The following is a 27994-nucleotide window of genomic DNA, read 5'->3' as shown; positions in this document are numbered from 1 at the left end:
CCTGAATGTATTACAGATACTAATATGATAGTTTTAAGTGTGGCGTCTCTTACTTCTTTGAATGATTGGACACCATCATATACAAATCATATACATCTACTGARAACTGTGCGCGCCTCTTTTCTGCAGGTGCAGATTAGATTTAAGCCTCTATTCATGCACTTCTCCGGAGAGGCATRGGATTTCCAACACCCCATTATACTACCACTGTATCAATCAGAAGCACAATCAAGTTATAAATTACAAAATCCAGGAGCCGATCCAAGACTWATCAAGTGCCTTCTCATTGTTCCAGGGGATCAAAAGGGATTAGGAGGAGGGAAACTACCACCGCCACTCTGGCCTTTTACTTTTTTGCATTGGAACAAGAATAAGCACCAAACTCATACACAGACCAAACACGCATTGCTCTTCACAACACTGCACACCTGCAGTAGGTTGTGCTTTTAAAGCTGTATTTAAAACCTCTCATTGTCATGTGTTTTCCAGTAAAGGGCTTGTTCAAAACAAACAAAAAAGAAATCTCAGAATACCGAAACACTTAATCTTCATGACACAGGTACCTAGCAAATTTTTCAGACAAGCTCCAAGCAATGTGACAAATGTCTTCAAGCACAAATCAACTTCCTACCTGTGAACCAGACTCCACACCACTTACTGGGGGCAACTACAGTGCTCCTTTTCCTCCCTCCCACTAGCAATTTTCCTACATTGCCTAACCGCAATCTCACCACTATATAGCTGCTTCTCTTGCTCCTTCCTCTCTGTTGGTCAGACACAGCTGCATCCATCCTGGAATACAGGAATAACCAGATACTCAAGAAGATGCAGATCCTTCATGTGTCCGCAACATTTATCAAAAGCACACTGACTGGGATAGAGCACAGTGTTAAAATTTCACGGTGTACAGACCCTAGAACTAACTTCACACACACACACACACACACACACACACACACACACACACACACATATATATGTATGTATGTATGTATGATATAACCTGTGAGCTGTCTGTGAGTGCAGTCTCTTTGCATTCTCAGAGTCTGAGTCATGACTGTGATTCCTCTTTTCTGACATGTCGCTTCCCTTTGCTGCATATAGATGTAGAAAACAGAAACCAGAACTCTTACACTCCCTACTGCACACTTTGGCTAGCACTAGCTGTTGTTAAATTCCATCTTTGGCTGTTTTGACTGAAGACTTGCTGCCACCTTTACTATTCTTGCCCTCATTTGGCTCAGAAATTCCTTCTCTCATTACTTCCTTGTCCTCTCCTCCTTCCGTGTCTCTCCTCTGAGAAAAAYGCCACAGCCAGGCTTGAAGTTCTGCTCTGCCTGAAGTGCTCTTCACCGTGACAAAGCTCTGCTGTGTCCTGCTGGCGAGATGGGGTAGGATCCTGGCCTGGTTTTTCCAAACACTACTGAGGATTAATGCATGGGTAATTTCAGCTATCAGATGACATTCTGTACTACTGTGTTCCAAACAATTGGAACACACTACTGTGGGTTCGATACTTCATCAAGTCCTTTCATCTTGTCCAGAAGATAAGTTACATATAACCATTTCATGAGTCRTATATGTTCTTCCTTACACACACATACAAGATTTCCCCGCCTTACAATTTTCAATGAGTAATATTTACTTCTATAGCCATGACAGGAAATTTAATCAGAAATTGGGTTCCAAAGAAAGAAAAGTACCCGAACATATACATCAGTTCTAAGCACAGTTGTATGCAGAACCTACAAAAACTCATTGTTCAGAAATATGCAACAGAGATCTTACAGATATCAGAACTTTTTATTTAAGTAAGTTAGCTGAGGGTGTGTATTTGGCTCGAGATTGTTAATCTTTGACTTTTAAAGAGACTGCAAATAATATTAAAAAATAGGAGTATGTAAAATAATTTTCAAATAATTTCAGTAATATTTTCAAAATCATCAAAATTTTGAAAACACTTATATAAATTCTGCAAACTTTGTATACCCTTAAAGGGGCATTGTTTAGTTACCATGTATAATGATACCTGAAAATATTAGTATTTTACCCTGAAGTTTTCATGTATTGTGAATGTGTCTATGTTTAATTTCAAGAGGGTATCAAAAGCGATAATGGTTAGAAAAATATACGTATTTTTGTTTCTTCTGGAAAAAAATTGGTCATTTGAAATGTCCATCAAATAAAATACTAAAAAAGCCTCTCTCTAGTTTTTTTTTTTTTTGAAAACCCAACAGAAAAATTATGTTTATATACAGCTTATGCAATCTGTCATTTTCAAAAGACACAGTCGAAGTTTTGCTAGTACAGAAACATAATCTGCTACTGCTCTCTAAACTCTTGGCTACACTGATGCATGATTGTTTAGGCAAGCCAAAATAGAAAAGCCACAGTGATACCAAAGCAAATGTAAGAAAGAAAAAAACAATACACGAGAACAAAAGGAAGCGTATTGTTAAAGATAACACAGAGAGGAATATTAACCAACAGTAAAAAATATGAACTCTTTTGTCATATGCAGTAACCTCTACTGGAAAATATATATATATTCCAAGTATTAAAAGGACACTTTCATGGTACCTCTCATGAATTTTTAGAAGTAATATTAAAGGTTACTTTACTGTCTCCTGCAAACAGCCTTGACTGAATTGTTTCAGTGGGTACAATTTGCTCCTGTGCTTCATTTAGTGGCAGTGTTTATAAACGAAACTGAACAAAAAAAGCATCCTAAGCTTTTAAAAAGGGAGTGAGATAGATAGGAAGAAAGTTTCAAAACTATGTGCTTTCACTACCCAGGTGCAATGCAGCAGTCAACAGAACTACATCTTGATTATTACTTGTTTAAAGTAATTCTGGTTCAAAAATGATTTTAGAAAAGCATCAGGACATCTGCAACAGTGATCAAAGTTAAAGAGATGGTGACACTTCACAATCTGAAATCCTTTACAGTGTCCTTTTAAGTGTCAGTAGATTAGTATCTCAGCTACAACTGAACTAGAACAGAGGTAAATATTTCCAATGAAATAACACAAATCAAGAATTTTCTTACAACATTTCACTGTAATAAGGAAGCAGTCTATGGAACAATTGAACAGAAAAAGGCATGAAGGATAATAGCAGCATATGGTTTACATTTTTCACTTTTCAGTTTATTAGTGGTGCACTCTATGCAATGGATAAAGTGAGGAATGATTTTTTTGACAAAACTGGCAATTATCTATCATATGCCAACACTTAATTATGGTCCTTGAAAACAGCTAACTCATTTTTAAATTTAAATTGCAAAGGAAAGTATATTTACATATGATATATGGATATATAACCACAAAACCAAATTCAAGCCAAATCCTGAAAAGGGAAATTGCATTTTACAACATTAAATAGTACATGTCCAAAGATTTTAAAGGCATCGTGACTTTCATGTCTTCTTCCTTCAGTTATTTCCCTCATTTCCATTTAATAGACTAAGTATTTCATTTCAGAGTAAATAAGTGGAAATATTATAGAGCAACTCCGGTAAAGGACAGCTCCACTACTGAGGAATGCTCGAGGTTTGGTGATCCAGGACTCTGACTTAAAGCAAAAATAAACAGCATATAATGCCACCGCAAAGAAGTGACCAATCAGCACCATTGGTTTAGGAGATAACCTGTATTAAAAAAATACAAAAACAAAATATGCAAACAAGGAGAAATTGAATGCATTAAGAAATTTTCAATTTACAGATAGAGATTTTCATTCATGTTTGTCTTTCTCATTTAGGCAGCTCTGGTCCCAATGTCTGACCCGAAAAAATCTGGTACATCCTGGGGCTGCTACATAACCTGTACTCCCTTCTACTGCATAGTCCATGCACACCGCTGTTTTTTTTTTATTTTTCTGTCCCATTTTTCTCTCATTTCTCATGATCTGTGTCTGCCTTTACCATTTCCCACAGGAWTGTCCTCAACAGGCTCTACCAGCTTTAGCTTTTATTCCAGAATGGAAGAAACAAATGCTCACCCTGCACACATTCAAAGTAATATGATTTATGTGCATTCACCAGTTTCCTGGGGTATCTGAAACACCTTGATAGTTACTCATTTCCCTGTTCCTTTTGCTCATCTGAGGGACACATCTGTCACTACCCTCAACTTACCAAGTATGAAATGCCTCTTTTACCCTTAACTCTTCAGCTAGCCTGGACCACTCTGCACCATGCAAACTCCTATGCCACTTATATTGACTTCTTTCCATATTTTAGTTGCATTTTAAAAAGTCAGTATTTGAACACAACGGCTTCTAACAAAGCTTCAATCTAAGCCTAATCCTACAGGCATCGGTTCATGTAGACCTTTCTCCATGTGCAGATTTGACTGACTGAGAACAAGGCAGGTCCCAACAGAGGCTCATAATACTTGATCGAGTTCATATGAACTATCATCAGTGCATTGAACTTACACAGACAGCAATCCAACAGGACCCGAGACACATTCACCACCAAGTCTAAAGTAATGGAAACAGGCTTTCTTTAGCTGATGTAAGGAATCTATAAAATGAATTAAAAATGAGTCAGCAAATACATACAGCAGATACTGAAAACTTTTTCAGCATACACAACAGTGATGTAAAATCCATGACAGCATGTCATGCAGCTGTCTCTCTAAATTCAGTGAGATTTGGAGTTGGCTTTATTTAAGTAAAGGATAATCTTACAAAATATCCACACATTTCTGAGTATTAACTGATACAAGTTTGGGGTTTTTTTTAAACACTAATTCTAGACTAAACTCAGTTTACATGCAACTAGAGCTAAAAAACTGGGAACACAGGTTAAGCTAACTCCTTATCCTAACTCCTAATCCTTTGAAGTACACACACATACAAACATGTGGCCATATTTATTTACCAAGTGGTAACTCGTTAGAAGTTATCTTTAAAATATATTTACCATCTGTAGCAGCAAAAAGTTCATATAGGGCCTGAGCAAGAACATTCACTACAAAAGAATGAGACTTTTTTCTTGACCAGTAAAATGTTTTTTTTGCCTGCAAAAGTAAGAAAAACATTATTTCTATCAGGAAACTACAGAAAAACCTTCAAAAGCTTTCTAAATGAGTGAAAGAGTCATACTCATGTCAAACTACAGAGTGGATTTTTTAGTGATATACTAGATTAAAACTACAGTAGGTCCTTAAGGAACTTTGGAAATTTGTCTAAACCAGTGATCTAGGCTGTTCTTATATGAAACAGAGAAAAGCAGGCAGTTCCAAGGTGTGCTTCATCTCATAATATAGGTGGCTAGCTTAGGTAAGGTACTTGACAGATATAACTCATGTATTTCTTTCTGTTGACTGAAAGTCAGTACGAAATACCTGAGGTGATAAGCTGAGATACAGATACCTATACTTGGTCAGATAAATCCTGTATTGGCTATAAATATCAGTGACATCCAGACTCCCCTTAAATGTTTCTCACTTTTCAAAAAACACACTTTCTAAATGATTTGTAGTCTATCGTTATTCTAGCTGTCCTTTAGCCAAGTCAACATGCCAACTTTATTAAAAAGTAGTAAAAAAAGTATTACCGTCTACTGATCAGAATTTTGTGTGCAAGTCTCACTAAAAAAAAAAAAAAAAAAACCTCTCAGCATCAACACTGACAGTGCTGACTCCTCAGCAAGAAGAATGCCTTCTACCTTACTGCTGTGAGATTAATACAGCAGTCAAGAGGCTAATGAGTATTGAAACATGTCTTGAAAAACTAGGTACACACACTCATCATTCTCTAGATAACACTCACACAAGTGTAATGGTTCGATCTCATCCCTCTTAAGCTAGATCTACATCAGAAATGCACTGTCAGTACAGGAAATACTAAATACTATACTAGCAAAGTAGACTGACTTTAGTCATAGCACATCAGCCTCCTTAAACAAAACAAGATCTACCAGCAACAGTGTTTTGCATCTGCCTTTAGCCATGCAGCCACAGAAGCAATGAGTCACATCTCTGCCTACTAGTAAAAGCCTAAGGTATGATTTATCTATCCAAAGCTTATCTAAACTGCAGCTAAAGCTGCCTAAACCAAGTCCAAAATAAAGTTTCACCTGAAGAAGGTCAGAGTCTTCATAAAGGTCTGGAATATTCTGCAGCAAGCTTCTCCATATTTTAACATCATTTAAAACAACACTCATTCCTCCACCAGTCAGAGGGTGCCTTATATTATATGCATCTCCTAAAAGAAGAACTCCTAAGAAGAGAAAAATCAATAGAATACTGTACAAACCACCACACAAATGTCAAACTCAAACCCTGTATTTTGATATRAAACTTACAAAGAATTCATTCCACCAGGAAAAAAATGGGTAACAACTAGAAATTTAAAAWTGGATGTCTTTGAATAATCTTGTTTAAAAAGCTCTAGAAAGACAAACATTTGAAATATTTCTTTGCTATATGTGTGCATGTGTGTTAAATGCACACAAGTACAGAGCTCATGAGCTTTTCTAATATAAAGTTTTCCTTTTAAAAAACCAAACAAATAAACGTTGTATAAGCATGAATGATTCCAGTCACGAACTGATTTGCTCCACAAATGTAAAATAAATAAGAACTGAACTTTAAAATAAAGCAGACATTAATTTGAAGTCTAGTGTCGATGTAAGTATTCTCGTTAAATTGTGCTAAATACATAGACATTTTCAAAATAGTTTTTCTTACCAGAATCATAAGACAATTGTACTGAACAACACACATATTGACAACATACACATATAAAAACACAGTCCTAAGTCTCACAAATAATTTATAAGGCCTTTCCCCCCCTTTCTCTCATAATACATACCTTTTTTGTTAACAGCTGAAGGAGGCAAGAAGCTTGCTGGCATAGTCCTCAAGCGATCATTCTGAATTGCTATTAAGAATGGTTCCTTCAGGTGATCTGTAATAACCAAACTATTTAGTTACATTACTTAGGTGAAGTCTTAAGTAATTTGCACACAACTCATTTTAAGCTTCTCAGAAGAGCTTTATGTAATCCCTCTGAATTGCTAATAATACAGATGCCAAATGAACAAACTGCTGTTTGATGTGGAAYCTAAGTAGTGACTGTTTTACTGCAACACTAAGTGTGTGCATGGGAAAAAAAAAAMCACCATGTCTTCCCCTCCTCGCACCAAATCCTGCAAGGATTTGGATGCCAAAGACAACTAACAATCCAAAGAATACTCCATGTAATACATGATTTAAAATGCCATGTATATATGTGATTTAAAATTCATATGTCAAAATTTCATCAGCGAAATTGGGAAAAAATCAGTTCAATGGATGATTCCTTTAGGGCACATTCTAATTGTGAAGACTTTGGAGGGGAACCTTTCTAGACTTACCAGGTAGTTGTGGATGAATGTTCTCAATCATGAATTCTTTTAAATTTTTTGGCATTTCCCCTCGAATATCAACAAGGACCCGAGTCTCAGTTGAAGAAATCTGATAGATTAGCACTGGACTAGTTTTAGCTAAAACAAGTTCAGCGTAATTAGCTTTAAATTGTGGTGTATCCTTAAAAATAAAGAGAGGGGGAAAAGGATCAAGACTGATTAATGAAAGGATATTAAACTTGAGAAATACAATACAATTTCTGATATACTTGGAAATAAGAGCCCATAAAATACCATATTAAGTTTGCCTGTGTTAGTTGTTGTATTTAACGGAACAGTAGAAGTGGTTTCAAGAACAAAGTTAGCTTACCTCCAGTGTAATTACAATTCTTTTGGCAATACATTTTAGTATCTATTAAAATGTATGTTRAGGTATACATTTCATTTGGTCAGCTCAGTAATACGTAAAAAACATGCCACTGTCAGTACGTAAKGTGATGGTTTTCCATAGGATCATTTTGCGTTGTTTTAACAAAGTTGTGGGAAGAAAAAATACAATACTCTGTATATCACTATATAGAGACATCAGTTGAGGAAGACTCATAGGCTCCTAACCATGACAGTAACCACAGTAGCTACTCATATGCTTAAAACAAGTTTCCAGAGGGAGAGAAACAGGAGGTGCTGGGCAGTGATAATTATAAGAGGAAAGGACCCCAAAAGTACTGTGATTTCTCCAAATTATATTTCCAGTCTGCTGGAAGTTCATTCTTGCTCCCTTACTATTTTATCTATTAATCCAATGCCTAATACAGCAGCCGTGGAGGGCAAGATACACTCAGTATCCCCCCCTGAATTCTCCAATCATCTAGCTACAGAGCTAGCCTCACACTTTTTCACTCAAAATGTATAGGTCTTTTAAGATATGTATTCCCCTAGATACAGGTCTTTTAAGATATGTATTCCCCTAGATACACAGTGACATATATTTAGGCAGAAGCACAGTTAGGGTATTCTTCTGGAATACAGGCCATAGGTGGTCTGACCCACAGCTGTTAAGAAGAGCTGAMATTTAAGATTTCTACTCCCTGAACAAGTGCTCTAATAATAAAAATATTAGAAAAAAATGAGTGACACCAGCTTAACCATTGACATCTTAATAGGAACCAGCTGAAGCAGCAATACCCTGGCAAACAATTTGACAAATTAAATTCCAGCTTGACAAAGGTGCCTACTTCCAACCTAGGGATTARTACTTGCTTTATATGAGATGCTGAAACATCCCTTTTTCAGTATTTCCTATTCACAGCCCTACATAGTCCTGAGATCAGTTTAACCAGCTATGTTGAATCCTGGCCTAGCTGTTTAATCCTTTCTTGTTCAATTATAGGGAGATTATATGCATAAATTAACAATTAACTCTACTATGAAAGCCAGAAATCTGATTTTTAAGTGCAGTATCTGTATTCTTTTTTTAAAAAAAAAATCTGGATTACTTACTGGATTACAATTACCTAATTACAATTATATAAAAACATACTTTAAGAGCTGAAAAACTGAGCTGTATTTGTACCACATATACTACACCTGACACGGCAACTTCAGTTATCCTATAGTTGAAACAGCTCAATATCAATAATTTAAGAGTTAAAAATACAGACAAAAATTTCCAAGCATTCCTCAAGTGACATAAAAACTGATAGAATGCCTGGAAAATATTAAAAAATGGTTCTAGTTAGTTCTGTTGGAAACTGCTTAGTATCAAAATTCAAAACAGTCCTCAGCAGTTGATTAAAAAAAGTATTCTAACTTTTATGCAGAAAAATTTTCTATGTAAAACTTCAGTGCCTCTGCAATTATGTTTGACTAAACTCTTGCGTAAATCTCTTCTTTCCATAGATTCTGACCCGAACACTTTTCCTTCACTTTACTTTGCTGCCCTTTCCTTACTAAAAACCTTCTAAAAACAGCAATAGTAACAAATGCTAACTCCTTGTTACAAAAGCCCCTTCTATATGAATTTATATGAATGTTCTGTAAGTACCTATAACTTTGGATGGAAAACTAGAAAACGATAGGCCAAAGAAAGGAAATGTGCATATTGAGAAGGTATTGTGCAAACGTTTCCCAAGGACTGATAAACTCTGGAGACTAGAAATCTTGTAGAACTCACGGGAACTGATAAACTCAGGACACCAAGAGTCTGTTGAATTCATGCAAGACCCCAGCACACACTAGCATCTRTAATGGCTTGCATGACACTGTCAAGAGGGTGGCAGCCGCTACATACAGACAGAGAATACAGTATTATACATACCAAATTATGCATAAACCTGATATAACAGAGGACTCYGAGGGACTCTTCAAATATCACCTAAAACCCCTGGTGCATCAGTATACAGTAGGGTTTGGTCTCACAAACTCAGTAAAAGATGTTTTAAGAAACACTGACTGTGATCTGAATCTCCCTCTAATACACACACGCAACTCCCTTTTAGGGAAAAAGCAGTTTACAAACCCTATATCAAGTATTCTTGAMTATCACTTTGCAGTATTTTTTACACAACATTTAGACGCTGCAAGGCCTTTGTAAGACATCAGACTCTGGGAAGTGAGTTTCTTCTCATTTCTCAGAGAAGATCAAATATCGGCAATATACCAAAGCATATACACAAAGTTAATGAGCCAGAACATACTCAGTTTAATTCAAACCAACATTAAGAAACAGCAGCATACCAGTTTATGGTGTCATATGCAAAACCTACCTTCAAAATGCAGCCAACAAAATGGGATGAAACAGTAACTTTGTTGGAGACCAAATTTTTCCTAAACTTGGAGAACAGTCCATCAGCAACAACAGTAAGTGGTGCATGGAGCTCCTGCAACATAAAAAAAGAGATTATTTTCTATTTTGATTCAGAACAGTAGATAATATTTCCCAAACCCTCGTTTTCAATTGCACATTACATGTTCTACAAAACAATAAKCATGTAAGATTATCACAAACCAGATTTATAAAACACATATTAAGAAAGTATTTTTTGCCTTCCACCTCTTGATATTTAACTCTTCTAAATTTAGCCTGATGATACGCTACAGCTTTTATAGACATGCAATCAAGTAACAAGGTCATGGGGACTGTGTAGCAACTCTGACAAAAGCAAAGACAAGAAAGTACAGTAACTGCTCCTTGCATCCTATAACGTTTTTCTTCAGGAAAACAACRAAATTTAAAACAAAAGAACCACACACACGCAACTAAACAAAAACAAATAAAAGTGTAAGAAACTGAAATGCAGTAAACTTACTAGTAAGTTTCTAAGAGTATGCAGGTAACTCCAAGTAGTTCCTAACGTATCTAGGAACTATGAGCAGAAATTGTGTACATAAAGAAAATGCAAATAAAATCTGAATGAACTGATCAGGTTCAACTTGAATGCATGTACAAATTCTAGATGTTTAATACATTCATTATCCTCTAACATGAGGAAATTACTAGTTTAAACTATATTTTCAAACATTTTATTGCTATGGCAAGATCAGAACATCATTATAATAGAAATCATTTACAGGTGGTGGTTTTCTTTTTTAAAAACAGATGTAGTTTTCTCATTCAGTCAGTCAGTCTATATAGTCATTTAATTGCAAATTACTATAGATTTATAATGAGCATTAGTCCTTGGGCATTAATCATTTCATACAGTCGGCACAAGCAGAAAAATAATTTTCCTTTTAAGCTTTCAGGCTGTAAATAATAGAGCAAAAAGCCACGCCATGTTTCATTAGTACTCCTGGAAAACTTTTTAGTACTGGATAGAAGCATCAGGTAAGCAAGTGTATGAATTCTACTTCTGTGCCTGGAATGTGTGCATCTATGAGCAGTTCCCTCCTGCATAGCAATGGGACTCCGTCACTTGTATGACATGATCCTTTTCTCTTTTACTGTGTGAAGGGATGTTACACAAAGGTGGTGAATGTGGAGCTGAGCAAAATAATACACAGATTTCCTGACTTTGAGCTTATGGAAGTGAGTTCAGAAACACAGTTCAGGAGACAGTAGAACTAATTAAACCTTTTTTCCTATGGATTCCTGCCTCAGATGATTGCAAGCTCTTATCATTCCTGCAATTACAGCATGTACAAGTTATCTGCCTGCATGGATTCCCTGGTGCCTAATGATCTGAATGCTCATGCTACAGTTTTTCCATAGTCAGTGTACATACACCTTTCCTCTATTTAGTTGCCTGCTTTGTAATTCAACTTTATCATACTGGCTAATTCATTTACGAGATTAGAAAACTTAGAGGTCGTGTAGTAGAGAAAAGACTGGGGATGTGGAGGACAGGAAAGCACAAAGATGTAACATATTCACATCATCCTCCTTCCCTCATGAAAGCTGCTAAGGAATGGAAACAAGATTTTTGGTTTTTGTTTTTTTTTAATAGCTCTCCAGCTATAAAGCCACAGATAGWGAAACAGAGCCAGAAGAAAAGGTCAGCAGACATTTATTCCGCTGAGTTTCTACAATTGGAGCAGATCCAGGACAGCAAGTAATATAGCTCTTTCTGGCCACAGAACGTAAAACACTCAAAGAAAAGTATGAGTTTGCTTATCTCCATTACACAGATAGGAAACATGCACTACTAAAAAAAGCCAAACCCCTTCTAAAATTGTTATTGCTGGATGATAAAATGAGTTGTATTTGAGGAAAACAAAAAACCAAAAAGATCCTACCTTTCCAGCACCCAGATGTGATCCAATGGCTTATTTTACTGGAGCAGATTTCTTATTGCTATTTTATTCACCGTATGTGAGATTAAAAGCAGGCAGATCATGGAACAAGACTTGGGACTCCACACTGCAGGTTACCCCAAGGGGGGCTAAGAATGGTGTTTCCACTCAGGAGTCTGACAACTTTCTAGTGACAGCACTCTCCCAGAAAATGGACTGAAGTGCCTCTTGCCTGAGGAGGGCTTAAAATTACTTCTCCTACATCTTGGGCAAGTACTTCTAAATGACTCTTTTACATATGGTTTTATACCATTTTAATTTATAAATGACCTAAAGATGTGACATTTTGATAGTAAAGCTCAGAGCAGCATCTTCCAAATACTAAGGAGTTTTCCAAATCTAGTATGGAGGGCAGTAGATCTTAGACAGGAGAAAGATGCCTTTCTTCCCCATCAGAACACATCCGAACATGCTTGCTATATAACTTCAGACAGCAAAGGAACTTTAAAACCAGGAAAGTAGATTTCAATTGTTCATTTTTCTAGGCAGTACACCTAGGAATTCAGCTCAAAGATTGTACCAAAACTTCACTAAGTTTAGTAGCATTTAGCCAGTACTTCAGCGTTAGCTGAGGCACAGAACATGAATCAAATCAGTGATACAATTAAAATAATCCAGAAATCATTTGCTCTTTCTGTGTTCCAAGAAATGACTGGACAGAGAAGAATCTCTGTGAACAGGCACCTACTGTCTTACTTTCAGATCAGTTGATGGTGCAAGTATACGTGAAAATGCAGACCATTACACACACAAAGCACGAGTCTAAATATATTGTTTTTCATCATTAACTTTCTAAAGATTTTAAACTCCAGACATACGAATATTGAAATAAATTAAGTGAATTCTCCAAGGACACTGCCACCAGAAGCTGCACAAGCAGTTAAAACAAGAATTCCTGTATGACAGGACTGTACCCACTAGAAAGCAATCTCCCTTTTGCTAAAGTTTTTGCTTTCCTGACAGTTGAAGTATTTCTGCATTAGTGGTCTGAAACAGCAAACTTTTTAAAAATGCTATATACATGACTGTATTCAGATAGTAGTTAAATGAACATCAAAACACAAAACTTTCTCACCTTAATATCTCCTGTTTCTTTGTCCTTGTACTGAACACCCACTATGCAGTCTTCTTCCTCAAGCAATTGCAACACAGTGCCTTCAATGAATTTTGCACTGAAATTAAAGGGATTAAGAACATAATGGAARAGAATTAATGAGGCCAAAATTTCAAGGCACTACGCATAGGAGTAAAACCAGCTTTTCAATAAGCCTGTTTTTGAAATCACACTTTTTTCAATTTTGCACACAAAAATGTGGTTTTGACTGCTTTCAGAAGCCATGTTAAATAGCAAGAAGTGCCTGTCATTAATTTCAGTTCAACAGTACCATTATGTCTGATACCTGAGAATTCTCTAAAACTGTAATGCTTAACTCAAAACATGCTACCACTTAGCAGAATCCCCAGTTTTGCATTAGGTGTCCCACAGCCATGTGAGATGCGCAAMGGAATCTGAACCTCGTAACTGTCAGAAACAAGCCACTAATTGAGGAGTCATCTGTGCTGAACAGTGGGAAATGYGGAGAGTTTGAGTGAGACCTAACTCTGTGTAGAACTGAGCAGCAAGATCCAAAGCAGCACTTCAACGTTCACATGTAAACTAGGTGGAACTGAAATATCTAAGCCTCAAAATAACCTCTGTCATCTGCCCAGGATGGAGACATCTCACTTTTCACCTTCAAAATTCAGGACACAGATTCAGTTTGCTGTTTGTACCTTTACTGTTATCCCAATGCTTATGAATCAGAGTTTGAACTGAGCACCCTTTGCATTCATCTCCCAACATGGGTTATTCAGGTTTCAAAAATTAATTATCTGTCCACCCAAATTCATTGTTGRGACTGAGCTGTTAGAACCGATCTTAGCAGTTCAGATACACTCTCAGCAGCTCGAAACTAACACTCTTCTTTCTCTAGGTCGTGAATATTTTTATACCCATCCGGAATTCAACAACTTAGATAAAGATCCATGTGAGAATGCAGCAGCTTGATGTTTCTGGCTCTCAAAGGAATACAGGCAACTGGATTCATATTTTTGCTGCATTTCAGCCAGCACAGAAATTTCAAAGCAAATCTCCCACATCCAAAGTGAGTGCTCTCACACCAGTGAGTAACAGGGGACAGACACRTTCATACCTACTACCTGCCCTAAAATTTCATTGCCATACTTAAACTTCACAAGCGATCTGAACTCCTAGGAACAGGAAAGCATATCTATCCTGTCAAATATTACAAGTCAAAGAAGTGGCAGTGACTAGCTTAATAATTTTTCCAGGCAACAAGCACATTTGTTGTATCAAAATATGAATGATTATGTGTAAGCACACTAATAGCAACTTCAGCAGAAAGGAAATACAGCAACTTATTGAGTTAAGAGCAGTGAATCGGGGTATTGACGATCCCAGTAGCTTTTAAATTTCTTTTGTATTTATCATTTGAGTTATCTAAGTAAGTGCTTATTTCCTGCTTTATCTAAGTGCTTCTTTCCTTTTGTGATTCTAATCCACTATAAAAATAATTAACCTAAGATGCACTTCCTGTTTCCTCTACAAAATTAATTTTACTCATTTAAAATAAATTCATATTGTCTAGCACAAAGAAAAAGGCTATATTAACCAGCAGTAGTTCTCCCCTATATATTCACAAATTATGAGGTGAAAAGCAAAGCTTCATGGTGCTACTAAGATTGTTTGATCTCTCCTGCACTTTGATTCAATATGCAGTTTTCTATGCTACATATAAAAAGAAAGCAAACATATACAAAAGGAACATTAAAGAGTCTGAGAAAACAGGAAAAAACAGAAATCAAGCCAAACATTAGCTTTTGTAAATTCTTGCTTCAAATTTTCATACAGCTACTGGAGCCTTCCACAAATCGAATGAACATGTGCCCATATTTCACTGAGCTTGAAGTTCTAACAAGAAAGCATTAGTTTTTATAGATAGCAAATGTGGTTGTCATTCTTCTTAATTGTATTGTAGACTTGCTGTCTTTTAGTGCTCCTTTTAATACTTCATAAAATGTAACATAAAGATGGGAGCAGGCAATTTTCCAGTTCAGAATTCTAGTTATTATAAGGAATAAAGAAAACATGAATGGCTTTATTTCCCTTGTAAGCATAATTTATAGCAACCTCTCCCAAACATACATCTAGTATCTACTCTGCTTCAATGAAAGCTTCTCAAAGAAAGTGATCAGTTGGAAGAAATACCAAATACTATTTTTGTTTTATTAGTAAGAGGAAGGGTCAACAGTATTCTAAAACACAGAAGCTACTGGAAGCAGCTCTTTACAGCTACTTGTTGTTCCATTCTAGCTATTTTGCCTACTTTGCTGTTATTAGAAAAAGCACAAACATGTAAAAAGAGTTTGATTGCTTGCATCACAAATAACATTACCATAAGAAATGATACTAGATTTACCATTTGTTTCTTGCTCAGTCGAAGAAGTTCTATGAATTCTTTTTATTGAGAAGAGGTGGCTTCTTTTGTTAAAAAAAAAATTCACCACACAAACAATCAGCATAGGAGAATCAAGCCTTTACACTTGAATTGTTCTTTCACATGGGCCAGAACACTGCATAATATCTGAAGCCTATATTTCCATAAATTTAAAGATTTACTTGTCTCAATGGCTAATATATGATGTATAATCAGTCCACGTACGTGACATCTACAGAAAACATAAGTATAGATTTTTTTTGTTTTAGTGTTGTGAATTGGAGGCCTTTGTGTTCAGATGGAATGAAATGGATTGAAAATCTTCTCAACGCTGGAAAAAATGCTACTAAATCTCAGGAAACAAATTACGATGTCCACTATTACAGGTTGACTTACTTGGGTTCTGCCATAGCTGCCCTTCGGAGACCCATGATGAATTGGCCATGATGAAATGACCTTCCACTAGCCACATGGCCATCTTCAGATGTTGGATAAGGAATTTCTACCTCCGACTTGCTCTCTATGTCATGAATTATGTAACCATTTACTAGTTGTGCATCAATACCTTCCACTGTATCTGCAAAATATATGCCACTATATGGTAAGAAAAGCRTATTTCAAAAAGCTTAATAGTCTATTAAAATTAGTTCTTCACATAGAGTCCAATTTTCTTAACCAAAAGACATTCCAAAGGGAGAATATTTTCAAAATGATGGACTAAAAACATCTAAGCAATTTTAATTCAAATATTCACAGTAGATAAATGTATTTATTTTCTCTGTAAGCATGTTTTTTGTAAATATGCAATGGAGTGTACTACTTTTTGTGTTACAGACATACCTACACTTTGAAATGCACTTACCTTCAAGACCCAACTCTTTAAGGGCATTAAAACCACCAGGTTGTAACAGTTCTCCAACTATCCTGTCAGGTTCGGTCAGATCCCTCTCTATGACAGTCACCTTCCTTCCATCCCTTGAGAGCACCGCAGCCAAAGAAGAACCAAGGACACCTGAACCCACAATGATAATTTCTGGATCATACTGGGATGATAATGTTGTACTTGCAGCAGTCTCTGTCATATGTAAATCTGAGAAGTTTACTTCTCTTCTGCCCTTTAGAAAGGAAAGCCAACAAAGTTACAAATGTACATGTAGAATTTCTGCTGTACATTACAGTTAATCAATTATAGAATGATGCAGGAGTAGAAGGATGAGGAAATTATTTTTGGAGGGTCAAAGTTATTCGGTTTTGTCCATCATAGATAGCTATGAGTCTCCACTGCTGTAGTCTTACACATCACTGACACTGAGTGGGGCTAAGTATAGCCTCTGCTGTTCCTTGGCCTACTCACACTATGATTACAGGTACATGGCTAAGTAGCAAGGGATTTGGAAGCAGTGCAGAACAAATGCACTGATGACTYAGTATCTGTATCAGAACTTCTTCAGGACACTAACTTTGGACTAGTTCTGCTATGATCCAAYGGACTGAGTGCCCATTGGTTGGTGCTGATGAATGGTGCCCATTAGAGCATCTTCCAGTTTAGTTTTGTCCAAAATGAAATCAGTCGTACTCTGCAATTTGACCAAAACACAACAAGCAGGGGRAAAAAAAACACTTAAAATTAGGCTCCTGATCAAAACCAAACCACTAATACAATTTCAGTCTCAAATATAGTGAAAGTGAAGTTCCTATACAAGGCCGTGAACCAASGCTGTACTATTTTCTTGATCTACCAAGTAACATACCAATGTCTTCATGTCAGTGAGTCCCTACTACACGGGGGCCTTAGCATTTTGCAACGGGAAACATTATCATGTTCACTGAAAAATGTGTTTCTCTTTAATTTTACTCTAAGAGAATATCATCTTTCTAACTGAAACTTCCCTATAAACAAACAAACAAAAAAATCAGCTTATAGTAAACACTCAGCATGGGAAAGTGTCAGCAGAAACAGYTAATGGGGAAATGTTATAAAGATCTGGTCCTAAAATGAAAACTCATTGAACAATGTAAACTATGGGCAAGATTACCATAAACCTACATTTAAAGCTGTCAAGAACTGACATACATCAGATTATATTATATACATCAGATTATTACAAATATATCTGATACCTTAAGACCAACAGTACCTTCTCAATGGCAACTAATCACATATACTTCAAAGTGCAAAAAGGTTATAAGGAATTTCCAGTGCAAGCCTGCAAGTCATTACTCCAGCTACCAGAATGTAGAATGGAGCCCAATCCACTCTTCCACAAATGCATCAGTACTGCAGTGCTGACAGCAGTGAAAACATGACTGCATCAGGGAAATGAATGCCCAGAACACCACCAATATGAGGATTTCTAGTGGCACAGTGTCATGTTTATATCTATATTGAAGGTTATACAACTCAGCAAGTGAGTGCAAAATAATTCACCTATATTAAAAAAAAAAAGGACGTAATAAAGCAAATTGTGGTGAAAGCAGGTTTTACTTAAAAGTAAAAGAAAATCCAGAACCTGCTAGCAAGTTCATGAGACTTGCAGCCAAAAATAGCTTCAAATTCTGCTGCACAGGGAGTCATTGCCCAGCTGAAAATAGCCAGAAGTGCACAAGAAAGCAGTCTAACAGTTCCAATCCACAGATGTACTGAACTTGCATACTCATTCAGTAGTCTTAGATGGTAAGACTCCAGCTAAGCTCCAGACAGAAACTACAGTTCTCTCTACTGTATCACTGCTGTTCCTTGGCCTACTCACACTATGATTACAGGTACATGGCTAAGTAGCAAGGGATTTGGAAGCAGTGCAAAACAAATGCACTGATGACTCAGTATCTGTATCAGAACTTCTTCAGGACACTAACTTTGGACTAGTTCTGCTATGATCCAACGGACTGAGTGCCCACCGGTTGGTGCTGATAATGGTGCCCATTAGAGCATCTTCCAGTTTAGTTTTGCCAAAATGAAATCAGTCGTACTCTGCAATTTGACCAGTAAGTCTCATGCTAGGCTCAGCGGAATAGGCTGACTGTCTGAGCTCAGGTCCTGTATTATACCAGTAWCAATTTCCAATTAACTGTATTAGCAGCTTTCTCTAGACAAATGTATTTCATCCAGAAATGCTAGGAAGAYGATCTCCACAATGAGCTGGCAGCTGGCAGTATTTTCCGCTAGTATAATAATCATTTACTGTAACTTTTTTCTAACACTCACATTTGGTGCTAAAAAAAAATAGTGTATAAACTAAACAAGCTTACCTCTTTTGTTATCCACAGCTAAACTTGCAAAACTTGGCAAATCAGTTGTCCAGAATCAAAACATAAATGCTTTCCAACCCTTTACTAACTCCTCTCCTTCACTGGGAGCATGTGGCAGTAGTCAGAGACTGCACAAGGAGGACAGAGATTACAACAGCAGGAGGTGTACCACGTCTGAAATGAACCTACCTTTYGCAATTTGGGTTGCTCAACTCTTTGAGATCCTCGGGTGGGTTTGGCCCAGAAGAAGCCAACAAGTGGTAGAGCTGCAAGAACATCAGAAAACATCCCCAAGTGGGACTTCTGCTGCTGTTGCCTGGGCCCTCTGAAGCGGTACCTATATGATAGCAGCAAGCCAAGCGAGAAAAACACCAACACAGACAGGAGCACCTCCTTGTTAGCGTAAGTCATCAGGTCCCCACACTTCTTATACACGTAGATGAAGGAAGCAATACCCAGAAAAGTCCACATTGTGAGGGTACTGGTCRCTGCTGCTGGTTGCTTCCTTTTAAAAGCCTTTTAGGCTGGCTGATGCTCCCTGAAACAGTTTTCTACACAAAAATAGAAAAAGTAGATATAAAAACACAGAGAATTCCTTTGAAATGAAAGGGAGAAAGACACAACAGAAAACCAAGGAGCTCCGCAAAACCCGATAAAGGAGTAAGTGCAACCTCACTGCACCACAGGAGCCCAGGGAGAGACTCCAAAAAGGCAGATAAAGAAAAATGTAACGTCTTCTTAAAAACCACAGAGATCTGTAGAGCAGCTGCAGTCACTTAAAGAAAGGTGAGCCCGGGGCTGTGGCAGGCGATGCTCACGGCGCGGCCGCAGCCCCCGCTGCCCCGCGCGGCCCTCCTCCGCCGTGGGCTCCAGGGACGCGCGGCTGCGGCGGGAGCCTCCTCACGCGACGCGGAGCCGCCGTTACGGGCCTCCCCGCGGCTCATCCAGAGGCGGGTGGCTGAGGCGACGGCGGCGGCTCGCCTCTGCCGGGAACCCCGCCCGCYCCGGCCAGGCGGGTGATGCTCTATCTGCCCGAGGCAGCGCCCTCGCAGCCGCCGCGGAGCGGGGATGCGGCGGCGCCGCCTCCTCCCCGCCGTGGGTCGGGCAGCTTCGGCCCTCGCTGCACGAACCCCGCCGCGCGCGGCGATGCCCCACAGCGAGCACCCACGCGTGGGTAGGGCGCGAGGGGCGGCCGGCAACGAGGGGGCGGGGCCATGCTAATGAGCAACGGCCTCCTTCTCCTCGTGGATACCGCGCGCCCCGTGCCTCAGAGGCAGCTGGCCAATCGGCGGCGCTATGCCGAGATGGCGCTATGGCCGGGCGCCCAATCCGAGCGGCGGGAGGGCGGGGCTTGCGCCGGCCGCGCTCCTAGGGCGATGTGACGCCGAGGCGGGGTGGGCGCGCGGGGTTGCCATGGGCGCGGGACGGCGGGGCTGCGTGCCGCGGCGGGAGCGGGCGGCGGCGCGCTCCCGGCTCGTGCCCGCGCTGCTGCCGAGCGGCGGGCGGCGCATGCGCGCGGCGGCGGGGCCCTGAGGGCGGTGGCTGGGCGCGCGGGTGGCATCGCGTGGCGGGGAGGGGGGATCTCCGCGCCCTGCGCCGGCGGGGGCCTGTCCGGCCGCGGAGGGCGGGAGCCTGAGCAGAGCAGCTCAGACGGAGGGGGGAGGATGAAGCCGTGGTGCGGCTGCTTTCGTCCCCGAGCTGCGCAGCGCCGAGGGACAGCCTAGTTCTTCCCCGAGAGGAGACTGAAAATGGTTTCCAAGAGAAGRGTGGAACCGTGTGGCTGCCCCAGGGGCAGGGGCAGGCCGGCCCTCCCTCCAGGCACACGCTGAGGCCAGAAACCCAAGGCCTTCTGCTCCCTGCACTGCCTGGAGAGGGTAGGCAATGAGGGACCACGGAAAAGAAATAGTCCCGAAGAGTGACAGGACAAGAGGCAGTGGGCAGAAACTGAAGCACAGGAAGTTCTGCCTGAGCATGAGGGGGAATTTCTTCCCTGTGAGGGTGACGGAGCCCTGGCACAGGTTGCCCAGAGAGGTTGTGGAGTCTCCTTCTCTGGAGCTATTCAAGCCTGGATTCAAGCCTATATTGCCTGGATGCAACCCTGTCTAACATGCTCTAGGTGACCCTGCTGAGCAGGGCGGTTGGACTAGATGATTTCCAGAGGTCCCTTCCAACCTTACTGATTCTATGATTCCAAGCGATGATCCTTGTTCAGCCCTGAGCTTTTGTGGTCACCCCAGAGGCACCTACCTGTTGTCCGTCCTTCTGTCTGTAAGGGGAACCACACACACCTTCCATGGCTACGCACTCGTTGCAGCATACCAATATTCAATGTGGCTTTCTGTCACAGTGGAAAAGTACTTAGATTATTAGATTAGATAAATCAGATGATWATTAAACACGACAGGAGCCTTGCTCAGTTTCTGTAAGACAACGAGCAAAACCAACGACATGTGGATAGACCGACACATCTCTGAGGCAAGAAAGGCAGAGCGGAGATCGTTGTGGTGGCAGATGTCACTGCATTGGTGGATTTTGGAGGGTTTCGGAGGAGAAAAGCATTTAGTGATTCCTCATGTGTTAGTAAAGAGACCAAAAACAAATAGGTAGACTTGAATGAATGAAGGCAAAATGGGAGCCAGTAAGAGAAAGCTTTTTGGTTCATTCATCAGGTCGGTCAGTTTAGGCTAAAAKTGAAAATACTGTCAGCTAAAGAGTGAAGCAGAGGTTTGTGGTAAAGATACTGATCTCATCCAATATGGGGGTTATTCCCTCCACAATGAAACTAACTTAGGTGGAGAGGAGGCATCTGTAATCGTAGGAATGTGTCTGTAAAAACTTCACGGCAAGAGCTGCTTTTCACCACATTGCGCTAGGGTTATTATAGCTGTCAGCAAGTAGTAATTTTAAACTATTTGAGACTTAACCTCTTAGTTACACCTACACTTGATTTTCTATATTCAATTTACTAAATGTTCCTTCAGGTGCTTAAAATGCCTTATTCTATGAATTGAGCATTGCAGAATTTTGAGATCACTGAATACTTTGTAACACCACAGTAAACTGTGTATAACTCTTTGGGGCATTTCATAGTAGAGACCAAACACTAGGAGAATAGTAATCTTTAAGTTAGGACAAGCRTTGGAACAAATACAAACCTTCTGAATGCTAAGATAAATCAACTGACAAATGTGAACCAAGTACTACTTAAAACAGAAGTCGGGTGGAGCATGCACATAGTCAGAAGCAGACCAAAAGCTTGAGGGGTTAATAGAAGGATGGTATTCAAGAAAACARACTGAAGCACAATCATGTGAATGAAGATGACTGTATGATGTTTTCAAGCTCAGAGAGAAGTTTACTGAAAACCCCTCTTAATACTCCATGGCTCTAATTTATACAGCTGTAAGGTTACTTGGGTCAGCTCACTAACAAAATGAAAATGTAATCTACTACAAAAAATTAACTCTGACAGGTCCAAGTTGCAATATAGACACGTCAATGCTTCATCTGAGATAAAGGWGGGGACGATAATATATGGCTAGAACAGAGAAGAGTGAATGTAGGTGTCTCTTCTGCTGCAGGCCATAATTAAATTGTTTTAGGTGAACAATAAAATACATGGTTGCTCTCCTTCCACCCTAGGAAATCATCCTCTGTTGACAAAATGCTCATAAAATCATATTTCAGGATTATGCAATTCATGACTCAATTTTTGCATCATACTTATACTCCAAATGGTTAGCACTGTGCACTGAAYGAGTTACACAATTCTTTTTTGAATGCTTGTCCATATGATACATTGAACACTCACAGGTGCCCTACACGCGTCACCCTGGACTTTTTTGGGCAGCTGCATCTATTAGAGGCTCAAATGTTACCAGAGCACTACTTCCACATTTCCAGCATCCCACTGTTTCTTAATTTACCCCCACTGCCCTGACTGTGGTCAGACCTTGACATATTTAGATTTCTTTTTTATTCACAGAATCACAGAAGGGTTGAGATTGGAAGAGACCTCTGGAGATCATCTAGTCCAACCTCCCTGCTCAGTCAAGGTCGCCTAGAGCACGGTTCCAAAGATTGGCCTTCTTGCAGTTCTCAGGCATCTCTCCTCCATGTCCTTTTGAAGATGATGGAGAGTGACCTAGCAATGACGTCCACCAGCACTTGTGGATGTAACCCGTCACAGCCCATGGACTTGCCGTTGTCAAGTTTTCCTAAATCATCTCTAACCTGATCCTCCTCAACCAAGGGARAGTCTTGTGGTCTGTATGGTCTGAGATTCCTGAGGACAACTGTTGCATACACTGTTGTAAGTAAGGAGATATTTCTGTAGATAGTTAAGTAGAGCTACTGATTTTTTACTATAGCCTCTTATTCCAGTTTTACAAAACAGATTATTTTTTATTTTGTTTTTGTGTGCATTCTTCTTGATTTTTTAAGAAGGTGGTTTCTAGAGTAACAAACAGTATTCTTGCCTTATTTGTGAAGCACTGGATGACTATTAAGAAACACCATTTCATGTTTTTAATCTCATAATATCAAATACAAACAGRTTGAAACAAGACTCTCTAAAATTACATGACAATTTCCTAACCACAAAATAATAGCACCTGAGAAGTTGGAGTTGAGCAGACTTTCTCTTACTTCTTTTCCAGAAGCAACCAGCCAATGAAGTGCTGTTTTTAGACTGGACTAGACTTTTAGACTTCTTTAACCAGCAATTTTTAGGATAGTGATATGAAATTGGATTACCTAGAAGTAGTGGGCAGAACTTCRGGATATTAACGAAAAATCAGTTGATTAAGATAAAAGTTTGCCAGTGTTGCAGACATAGACTTTATATGTATGCCATCTTAAGATACAGACCATAAAATACAAATCAGGCCCCTAGTTTGGAGAGTTACCACAAGTACAGTGCYGGTACATGCATTAGGACCCATACGTAATGTGTCAGACCTATCACTTACATGCAGCACAACTGACCAGCATATGCTGTAGGAGACTGAGCCCTGCTTTGCATGGAGACRCTACACATGATACAGTTTGATCTCATTATGTGTGCAATTAATACTCTACCCACGTTAGTAGATAGGTAGGAAAAATCTGACATGTACATTAAAAGACYGAACAGAAATATCTATTGATATGTTTCGGTATTCAATGTTAGAATAAGTGGAGTTTTGTAAATGTTTGAAAGAATAAGGTGTCAAACTTGGTGAAAAATGGGAAGGGTGGTTGTATGAAACTGCAATTATTCAAAATCTGGGATGCAAGAGGGCACTTACATATAAAGCTGTAATCGTTATTGTTGCTTATAAATTAATGGGTGTGTGTAGAGCTACGTAATTGTTATCGTGTGTCATGTGGGGATTTGATACATAAAAGTTGGGTGTTTCAATTTTTATAAATTGCAGTTGGATGTTTTCAGGAACTGATCATAATGAAAAACTGACTGCAGATGTTTTCAGTAAGTKGTATTATCAAAAACACTTTAGATGTTCAAGCAATAACAAAGATACTAYCAAATACATGTGTAACGTGTGAACTTGAAATCCACTAAGCAATTTAAAATATCATGAAGTACRTTATGGAAGTCTGTGCTTCCATATATACTATGGAAGCTAAACTCTTTATTTTTAAGGTCACAAACAAATGAATGCTGGATGCTGAGCAATGTTTTCTTTCTCTCCCAGTAGGAAGACTCTAAAATAATTTGTCTCATATTCATGCATAGCTAGGGAATTAAGTCTAGTTGCCATCATGATCTTTGCAGCCCTGTGGTACAGAATATTTAAGCAGGAGCCTATTCTGGGGCAAAGGTGTAAGGCCTGAGGTGTTCAAATTATAACTTAAAGTTATTGGGGCTTGAGTAACTCGGGCAACATATATGTGGTCAGATGACTCTTATATTTGCTGTGAGTACTCCCCTTGTGTAAGCCCTTGTGCCCTTCTCTGTTCCATTTTTCCTATCAAGTTGGAATATATTCTCCATTTTTTCCATCTTTTCAGATCTTGCCTTGTACATCTCTTCTTAATCTCAATGTGTTGAACTCCTTTTCTTACTATATGGAGTGGGCAAGTGTTAGTCAATGTTACCCATAATCACAAGACAGCTGACTGGGAAAGAAGGAAAAGGAAGGGAAAGGACAACTTTACATATTTCCAAATCGCTGTCTTCACACCAGTAGTGACAAAAATTGTGGGTTTTCTTTATTTTGAAATTACATTCCATTGACTTTTCCCTAGTCTTGCCTTGCTGAAGACAGCAAAATGTTTTCAGAAACCACTGCGACCACTACAGGCATACAGTGTTTGCTCACAGCTCGGGTTTGCTGTGTGAAGGTGGTGATTTAGAAAATGGGTTAGTAAGTAACAGACAGACTACACATACTGCTGATGGAAAAAAAAGGTTAAAGAATCAGAAGATAGACSTAGGTAGAGCTGCAATGTCTTAACAGTACTTAACAGTACTTTGTAACACTTAACAGTGTTACAAAAGATGTCTTTCCTCTTGGGCAGTTAYACAGCCTTTAATGGAAGTGCACTTCTGCAGTGTCTATGTCCATATGCAATCCAAACAGTTCATTCTCTTTATGGCAGACTTAGCTGGGACCCCCGAGGCTGTTTCTCTCCTTCATTTGCTGARATAGCAGTTTGTTTCTGCATAGCTGCAACTTTCCCAGAAGACACTTAAACCCTGAAGTTCAGTATTGAACAGTGCTGAAGCTAAAGGTGCAGTAGCTTGGTAAACAAGAAAGCAGCTCATATTTATGAATTCCCATGAGCTAGAATTGCAGATTACACACCACCAGTGATCCATCTGTTCATTATAGTATCAGAATATCAGAACAACTGAAYTCTACAKGGCAAATAGAAAGGACAAGCCAAAMAAGCAGAAGGATCAGTAGATAGAGCTTAGCACATATGAAGAAATTCTTAGGAGATGGGAATTAATCCACATCAACTRTGCCACTAGTGAACTTGTCCTCTAGGTGAGCAAACTTACAGCCTAAGTTGGTTTATTGTAAGGTACTAATTTCCTTGTGATTTTGTAGCAAAAAATGTTCCTTGCTATGAAAAATATTTTAAATATAATTGATTAAACATGTATAAATTTCAAGTCTGAATAAAATTAAAGACTGAAAATTGTGGGTGGGACATGTCAATAAAAATGGAGACAGCACGTAATTCTAGTGAATGTTAGTGTCTTTCTGTAGAAAGGCACATTATAGAAGGATGCATGACCTGYAAAACTGGGTAGAGAGAATCCATAGAGCTGAGAATTTCTGCTTAGGAGATTGTTTTGTTTGTTTGTTTGTTTGTTTTTATAAGCCAACAAGTGTCTCCTTAGACTTTAGGTGTATGTGATTAAAAACTTACGAATATCCAGCATTTCAAGGTGCAGATAAGTTTTTCCACTATGTTCTTTCTGTTTCCCTACCATCCATCTTCCCTCTCAGTTTTCATTAAGAAGTGCAATTACTTCTTAACCTGTGAACATTGGAGAAGTTCTTCAAGACAAAATACTCTTTTGGATCTGAGAATTGAGTATTTTCCTCTGAAGTTCTAAGTTCACTTAGTGTCACTTATTCTAATCTCTGATTCCAATATCTTGAGCTCTGGGATATTGATTATAGATTTTATAGTAATTCACCCTGCAGAGATGAGGGTATCATATTTTGTTCAGGTAACTTTTACCATCTATATAGAAACTCTGCAGCCAGGCCAATTGTTTATGGACCAATACACTAAATATTCTCTCCTTGATAGGAATATACAGCTACCCACAACCATGGCTCAAGCCTGCTTCACTGCTACAATTATAAATGAATAGCTGTCCAAATTGCTGCCTATCTCTGCCCTTCTTGTCCACCTCACCATGTCCAGATGGTCACCACTATATGACGTATGTTCTGCTCTGGCTTTTTCCACAAGTTTTAGTCAACGACAAGTCCATTTTCCTGGAAGGGAAACCTCCCCTAGCTWAGGGCAGGTCCCCAGCTCTTAAATTTGTTCTACTAATATGAGACCAGGCCGATTTTCAAGAATCCCCATCTCTTGGCTCAGTCAGGGCTTATCCACAGAACCAGGCTTGCTTGTTGTTGTTCCTAGACTGTGCATTCCTTTAGGGAAGAGGTTGGGCCATTCACAAATGATGTGCAAGGGAGGAGATGGGCATCTTCCATGCAGCCGTAGAGGAGGGCTAGCTTTATAGTGCTGCTGTCTGTGTTCAGGCTGGATTGGCTGACCAGTAGACTCAGCCACTGGGGACTGGCAGAAGGCCAAGAGGACTCATACGTTGTAGCTGGGCAATCTTTCTTACCTGTTTTTTTCACTGGCTGTCTTGTAGGGTGAGTAGAAAGACATGGTGGCCAGCAGGTACACAGCAAGGGCTGGTGGGATAAGCAGGGTCTCCAAGAGTGCACTTTGTCCATGGTGGAGTGTGGGCATTCTCCAGACACTCTAGAGTCRTGCCATAAAAATGTAGGTGAATATTCCTATGTGAATACTTTGGAAGAAGAACTTAAACAGCATTTGTAGCCTCGTGTACTTTCTTYTAATGATCTGAAAACCACCTTTAGCAGGTTAGGAGCTGTGACATTCCYTTCCCTCCAGAGCAGAGTTTAGGCTAGTTTGTTGCATTTCGCATTGAAATCTCTTAATAAGTCTGAGTTAAAACAGCAGTTTGGCTTAGTCTCCATGACAGTAGCAGAGTTTATCAGCAATCATCTACCTTTCAGCAGGAAAAATGAGTACAAATATATACAATGACATACATATATATAAAATATATAATGAGTACAAAKGTATAGCAGGGAAAACATATACATAAGGAAACATATACCCACTAAATTTATGTGATACACTTTCCCCCAAAAGTTCTKTCGGATACAATCTCAAGCTTGTTCACTTAAATAAAACTGGGATCGTTATCAAGAATGCTAGTTACTTTCAGCTTCCATCAATGCTGGAGCAATTTATACATGCTTGCTTGTCTGTAAATTARCCAAACAGGAGTTTAAGGTTAATTTTTTTCTTCCACAGATACACCATTACCACAGTATACTCCTGTACTTAGCATTCAGCAATGAAA

General features: G+C 39.1%; 1 protein-coding gene across 1 annotated transcript; it reads right to left on the bottom strand.

Moving 5' to 3' along the window:
• Positions 1-405: 405 nt before the first annotated feature.
• SQLE (squalene epoxidase) lies at positions 406-20095 on the bottom strand. The gene is made up of 12 exons (XM_085316480.1): positions 19087-20095; positions 16511-16763; positions 16045-16225; positions 13227-13323; positions 10126-10239; positions 7370-7541; positions 6826-6921; positions 6089-6231; positions 4931-5027; positions 4441-4528; positions 956-3649; positions 406-923 (listed from the first exon to the last, which is right to left on the bottom strand). The coding sequence occupies exons 1-11, from the start codon at positions 19366-19368 to the stop codon at positions 3457-3459; spliced, it is 1716 nt and encodes a 571-aa protein (XP_085172606.1). The 5' UTR covers positions 19369-20095; the 3' UTR covers positions 406-923; positions 956-3456.
• Between the last annotated feature and the right edge of the window lie 7899 nt (positions 20096-27994).

Source organism: Rhea americana, unplaced genomic scaffold (genome assembly GCF_003343005.1).
Source record: "Rhea americana isolate MKP2758 unplaced genomic scaffold, rheAme1 scaffold_0, whole genome shotgun sequence".
Taxonomy (NCBI): Eukaryota; Metazoa; Chordata; class Aves; order Rheiformes; family Rheidae; genus Rhea; species Rhea americana.
The sequence above is the reverse complement of the archived record's forward strand: the minus strand, read 5'-3'. Positions and strand labels throughout refer to the sequence as shown.